Raw genomic sequence first — 6,568 nt, forward strand, 5'->3', positions numbered from 1 at the left:
GGTAAAAGAGGTTGTGTGTAGGAAAGAAGGGAGGTGGTGAGAACTGAGTGATGAGGAAGGCAGGTCCAACAAGAAAGGTGGAGAGCTGGGTTCCTTCTTCCCTTGGTTTCCAAGTGTCACGGGCTGATCACTTTGAAAGAAGGGGTAGGGACTCAGCGGGAAGGATGCCTGTACCCACCCCCCACGCTAGCGCCCTCCATGGCAGGTACAGGCAACCTCCCGGGCCAACCAAGAAGGCCCCAGCTCTGGGTCGCACTAAGACTACAAGCCCATTTCTCAGATTTCTTCTCACTTAGTCCCCAAACTCTCGGGGCGTCGAGGTCACTCAGTGACCGGTGTTCACACTCTCTCCAATCCTGGTGTCTTGCAAACAGATGGCAGCGGTGCACGAGTCAGGAGTGAGACACACCCCCATCACCAAACCCGGGGTTTCTCCCCCCACACCGCAGGACTGAGTTTCTCTGCAGCGGACAAGAACAGGGCTTGGTCTGATTGTTCTCATGTTATTCTATGCCTCTCCTTTCCTTCAGGATCGAGTTCCACCTTTGGTATGGGTGCTGTAGGAATCCCCGACGTTTGCAAACTCAGACACTTCCAAAGCGCTAATTTTGTTCAGAACAAGTGTTTTCACAACCAGGCATAGAGACAGGCAGAAAAATGCGGGAAAGCAAAAAAAAAAAAAAAAAAAATTACTAAATACCCCCTGGAGGAGGGGCGGTGCACAACAGCGCCAGGGTTTTCATTTCCCACTTGCAGCTTCGGAGGCACTTAAGCGAAGAAGAAAGAAAAGAGAGTGAGAGAGGTACGAAGGAAGAAAGAAAGGAAAGAAGGAAGGAAGGAAGGAAGGGAGGGATGGAGGGGAAAAGGAGGAAAGAAGAGAAAGACAGGGAGGGAGGAGCTGAGCTAACTTTTTCAGCGTGAAACTGAAACCATCGACCTCTGCACGCCTCGTGCAAACTCCGGGTTTGTAAAGGCACCCAACGCAAACACAGCTCGCGGGAACAGCGCTCCAGAAACCCTATCAGAAGGGAAACCACCACTCTTTGCGGACGCGGGCCGACTCGCGAGGGATGGGGGAAGGACGTGGGTGGGGAGGGGCGGTGGCGAAGCCCCTCCGTTCCTCCAGCCATTTCGGGACAGGCTCCCTCCTTCCGGCTCCAAGGTGGCCCTGAGGCTGCCTGGGGAATTCAAGAGACCGGTGCGTGGCTGGCACAGCCGGGCAGCCGTCGCCACAGCGGGCAGCGAATTCCAAGAGGCTGCGGGCGGGGCGTGCAGAGCGACCCGGGCCCAGGGCGGAGGGTGGGCTTTCTCTGGGCGGGGAAACCAGACACTTACAGGCGGCTGAGGCCGACTTTATTTTTACTGCCCAAACTGTTGGAAAGTATTTAAGCTTAAACAGAAACAGCTGTATCGCTGGCACCGGCCAACGAAACTATTTGTTACCGGGAATGACTTTTTATGATTAAGGACCCGGCCGTCGGCGGCCTCTCGCGGGCAGCTCGCGCGGGTCGCCAGGGCTATCTAGGCATCGCCAACTCGCTGTTCGTTAAGACCGAACGGCCAGAGAGATGGGACTGTTCACCCAGAGCTCACCTTGTAAAGTTTGAGCAAGGCCAAAATCTGGACCCCCGCCCCGTTTCCAAGGGTGGGGGCTGGGAGTGCGGGAGTGGGAGGGTAGGAGTTGGGGCGGGAATCTCTGCGGTCCCGCGCACCCAGGACCGCGCCGCACCCGTCGCGCACCTAACTTTGGACAGGAGGCCGGTTTTCCGCTCTGGGCTTCCTGCCCTTTCGAGTCAGACTCCTTGGCTCGCCTTTCCTCCTCTCTCTTGTTCTTTTTTTCTCTCTTTCTTCCACCACATCCCTCGCCAAGGGAAACTGCTTCCAGTCAAGTTTATCACCGATGTTTTAACTAAATCTTGGGTTCCGAGGAGTGGGTGCTGTTACTTGCAGCTTGGGCGGTAAGAGAAAAGGGTCGGGGATTGCTGGGCCCAGACTGGGCTTCTGTCTCTGTCGCTGCCGTCCCAGTCACGGGTCACCGCGAGCTGAGCAGGAGCATGCAGTTTGCGTGTGTGCAAACGCAAGGCACGCGGGACCCGGTCCTCGCCCCCTTTCCTGGACCCCGCCACCTTCGCCCCTCTTCGTCAACCTTCAGTGGACACTGTGAGGCTCCCCGGGTTTTCTCGCAGTGTCTGTCACGCGCATTGGGATGAGCTGCCAACAGGAAGAGTGGGGCACAGGCCCAGCGGGTTGCCCGGGTACGGGTAAAGCAGGGAGCTTCCCCAGTCGCGCTCCCCAACCCCAGCCAAGCTCCAGACTCTGCCTTGGTGGTCGTCCATGCCCTCCCCAACACACCCCGGCCTGGGGCAAGGAGCGGCTGGATTGGGGCTAGCGACACTTGGGGCCAGGGCCTGGCGTGGAACAGCAACGCGGGCTGGCGGCAGGGGCAGGTGGCTGCGGGTGTCCGGGACGGGTCGGGGAGGGGGCAGGAAGAAGGCGCGCGAACTCCCCCACGGGATCCTGGGGTGCGGGAAGACTGGGGCGGCAACGGCGGGCCCCCACTGGGTCTGCATTCGGCCTCCAAGCTGGGGGCGAGCGCTCGAGCCCAGCCCGCCTCGCAGGGCCCGGAGGGTGGCCGAGGGCAGGGTTGCGCGACCGGAGAAGGAGACACAGGCACATTGATTTGTTAGCGGGATGGGGCTGGCGGCAGCGGGGGGAGGCCGTTGCCATGGAGACCGAGGGTCGGGTGTGCAACCCGGGGGTAGGGGGCCGGGTGGGAACGCTGACGAGGGGCGCGTCGCCGGCACTAGGGGGTTCGGGCGCGGCCCGCGGCGCCCCAGCACCTGTGCATTGTGCATTGTGCGGCGCGGACGGCGGCGGGGGGAGGGAACGACGCGAGTCTTGGCGGTGGGGGTGGGGCGGGCTGGGGGTCGCCAAGGGGGCGGGGCCTGGCTGACACCGCCGCCAGGGTCCCAGCGAGAGCTGTGGGGGACGCTGAGCACCGGGGGGACATCTTGGCGGCGGGGAGGGGGCCCCGGTGGGGACCGAGGGTGGACGGCCCCCCTGCCAGCCCGACAGACTGACAGCGGCCGAGCCCGCCTCCACGCTACGCCACTTCCGGCGGCGGCCCCAACCCCCCCCCCCCCCCCTCGCGCTCAGTCTCCGGAGTCGCCTCGGACTCCGCCCCCTGGCGATTGGAACGCGGGTCACGTAGCAACGCGGGGGAGAAAGCGAGAGGGGCGTGGCCCAGAGTTCGCCCAATCAGAGCGCGGGAGAGCTGGCTCTGGCCGCTTGGCTTTAGCAACGTCGTTAGCAACACGTGGGGCGGGAGGAAGCGCGGGGCGAGCGGGGAGGAGGGAGCTGCGTGAGGGAGGGGGCGGGGAGGGAGCGAGCGCGCGGGAGGGGGAGGAGAACTGACGTCAGCGGGAGAGTATTATGGTCTGTCGTGCGCTGGCTGCTGCTTTTCTGCTCCTGGAAGCGGCCAAGGGGGGAAGCGCCGAGTCAACATGGAGCTTTCAGCGGTGGGGGAGCGGGTGTTCGCGGCCGAAGCCCTCCTGAAGCGGCGCATCCGGAAAGTAGGTGCCCCCGGGCCTTGGGCCGAGCCCTCCCCTCCCGGCCCGGGTTCCCTCCCCCTGCTGCAACCCAGCTTCCCTTCCCCCAGGTCCCAGCAGCGGCCGCGGCCGTGGCGGCGGCTCTGAGCCCAAGCGCTTTCCTTAGACTTGCAGCGATGCACAGATTGCATGGGTGGGGGGCGGGGTGGGGGGAATGAATGCCGGTGCATGCACTATGTGCAGCGTTTCGTGCAGGGGGTGATGCAGCGGGCGCGTGCCTTTTCGCGGTTGGATTTAGCGCATTCATTCGGTGCATGCATTTTGTGCATGTATTTCTCGTGTCCCCGTCATGCATTTTTCCTCTTGCACACACAATTTCCCTTTTGCATCTTCAGGGACGCATGGAGTACCTCGTGAAATGGAAGGGCTGGTCGCAGAAGTAAGTAGGTTCTGTGCAATTCTCAACCCCAGACAGTTATTCCGGAGCTTTCTTTCTTCCTCTTTTTCCCTTTACATTGAAATACAATACAATGCAACAAGAAAAGTTACAGACATACACATGCACACCCGCGGTTCTTTCTCTGCTCCCTGGACTGACGCCCACTTCTTCCTGATTTCCTTTAGGTACAGCACATGGGAACCTGAAGAAAACATCCTGGATGCTCGCCTGCTCGCAGCCTTTGAGGAAAGGTACAGGCCCTTCCAGGCTTCAGCTTCTCACTTAGAAACACGAAGGGTGGCTCCTGTCTAGCCTCAACTGGAGGCACACTTGGTTTCTTCACTCACGCACCCCTTTCCCCCCCTCCTTCCTTTCTGCAGGGAGCGAGAGATGGAGCTGTATGGCCCCAAAAAACGAGGACCCAAACCCAAAACTTTCCTGCTCAAGGTAGGGTGACAGTGTCCAGTGGTGGGCAGTAGTGTTCTTGTGTCAGTTTGTGGGAAGCAGGCCATGAGGGGTTATGAACCAATGGGGTGTGCTGTTTGTAATCTAGGAGGGAGTCCCTAGACAGGCTGTCACCAAGTCACTTCACTGCTAAGGGTATCTGAGGGGAGGGGCCTAGCCAAACTAGAATTCCTTTATCCAACCCCCTCAACCATCTCAAATAGACATAATCAACTACAAGAAGGGTACTTGGTACAAATGACTGCTTCTAGACAAATCTTCTACCCCTTTGCTTCCAGACAAACTGCTACTCCTATGCTTCACCCCTACCCATATGGAAATTCCAAGGCATCAGAGGGTGAAGCTGGGAGGCTGGGGCTGAAAGAGGGTGGGGGGGGGGGGTGGAGGAGGTGGAGGCGGGGCAAGGGTCCTGCTGGGTTCTTGACACTGCCCTCTCTTCCTGAAGGCCCAGGCCAAGGCAAAGGCCAAAACATACGAGTTCCGAAGTGACTCAGCCCGAGGCATTCGGATCCCCTACCCAGGCCGCTCACCCCAAGAACTGGCCTCTACTTCCCGGTCCCGTGAGGGCCTTCGGAACATGGGTCTTTCCCCACCGGGAAGCAGCAGCAGCACCAGCAGCACCTGCCGAGTGGAGCCCCCTCGGGACCGCGAGCGAGACCGGGAACGAGAGAGGGAGAGGGAACGAGAGCGGGAGCGTGAACGGGGCACCAGCCGTGCAGATGACAAACCCAGCTCGCCAGGTGACAGCTCCAAGAAGCGAGGTCCCAAGCCCCGGAAAGAGCTCCTAGACCCCTCACAAAGGCCCTTGGGAGAACCCAGTGATGGCCTCGGAGATTACCTCAAGGGCAGGAAGCTGGACGACACTGCTTCCGGGGCAGGAAAGTTCCCAGCTGGCCACAGCGTGATCCAGCTAGCTCGAAGGCAGGACTCGGACCTGGCCCAGTGTGGTGTGGCCAGCCCTAGCCCCGCTGAGGCCACAGGCAAGCTGGCTGTGGACACTTTTCCGGCCAGGGTCATAAAGCACAGGGCTGCCTTCCTGGAGGCCAAAGGCCAGGGCACCCTGGACCCTGGTGGCCCCCGGGTCAGGCACGGCTCAGGCACCCCTGGCTCTGTGGGGGGCTTGTATCGGGACATGGGGGCGCAAGGGGGAAGGCCCTCCCTCATCGCCAGAATCCCAGTGGCCAGAATCCTGGGGGACCCAGAGGAAGAATCCTGGAGCCCTTCTCTGACCAACTTGGAGAAGGTGGTGGTCACCGACGTGACCTCAAACTTTTTGACCGTCACCATTAAGGAAAGTAACACGGACCAAGGGTTTTTTAAAGAGAAAAGATGAATATCTGGGTGGGTGATTCCAAGACCAGGGAGCAGGAGAGAGAGTGAGAGTGCAAAGTTGGCATAATGCTTTTTATTTCTGGGTGGGGAGGCAGCCTTCTGGCTGGCCCTGTCCCTTCCCTACCTTCACACAACCCCTTTCCTTTCATCCCTCCCCCCTCAGTTTTGGTTGGAAAGATTATCTCTAGAGTTATATTTTCTATTAGATGTAAATATGTTATTTAAGAAAAAATATCTAAATATATATATTTCAACTCTTGAAGTTGTTTTATTTAAACAAAGAGAGAGACTCAGTGTGGTTTAGTTGGGGAAGACAGGCTGAGTTGGGGCAGGAGGGGTCTGACAGCCACCCAGGGCAGTAGGGAGGATGAAGACCTGGGCACTTGGCCTCTGATGGTGTCTGGAGGGACTCAGCCAGCCCACCTCATCCCTCCTCCTTTTTCCCACAGCCCCAGGGCAGACCCCTGGAACCAAGGCAGGACCCGGATTTTTTTCTCTCTTCCCATTGGTTGGCCAGGCCAACAAAAGATTGGCTCCCCAATCAGAAAGGGAGGAGGTGGGGTCAGTCTTTTTCCTTTTCCTATTTTTTTTTTTTTTGTCGTTGTTGTTTTAAGATTAAGAAATCTGTTGGAGGAAAAGCAAAGTATTAACTCGAGTAATTTTTTTTTGTGTGAAGTTGAAGGTAGAAAGGCGGGTGGGTGGGGAGCAGCAGAGTCCCCCCAGGACCACACCAGGAAAAGCACTTTACGGGAGATGTGTGTGTTGTACACGCAGATCGGATCGT

The 6,568-nt window shown here is 59.0% G+C and overlaps 1 protein-coding gene across 2 annotated transcripts; it reads left to right on the forward strand.

Moving 5' to 3' along the window:
* Nucleotides 1-3,440: 3,440 nt before the first annotated feature.
* Nucleotides 3,441-5,868, forward strand: CBX8 (chromobox 8). 2 transcript variants are annotated; one of them, XM_052658281.1, is made up of 5 exons: nt 3,441-3,572; nt 3,944-3,987; nt 4,173-4,238; nt 4,368-4,434; nt 4,898-5,868. In XM_052658281.1, the coding sequence occupies exons 1-5, from the start codon at nt 3,504-3,506 to the stop codon at nt 5,783-5,785; spliced, it is 1,134 nt and encodes a 377-aa protein (XP_052514241.1). In that variant the 5' UTR covers nt 3,441-3,503; the 3' UTR covers nt 5,786-5,868. The 2 variants fall into 2 exon arrangements, with proteins under 2 accessions (XP_052514241.1, XP_052514240.1); XM_052658280.1 differs by lacking the exon at nt 3,441-3,572 and having other exon boundaries at nt 3,767-3,987.
* The last annotated feature ends 700 nt before the right edge of the window (nt 5,869-6,568 follow it).

The sequence above is a fragment of the Budorcas taxicolor genome, chromosome 19 (genome assembly GCF_023091745.1).
Source record: "Budorcas taxicolor isolate Tak-1 chromosome 19, Takin1.1, whole genome shotgun sequence".
Classification (NCBI taxonomy): Eukaryota; Metazoa; Chordata; class Mammalia; order Artiodactyla; family Bovidae; genus Budorcas; species Budorcas taxicolor.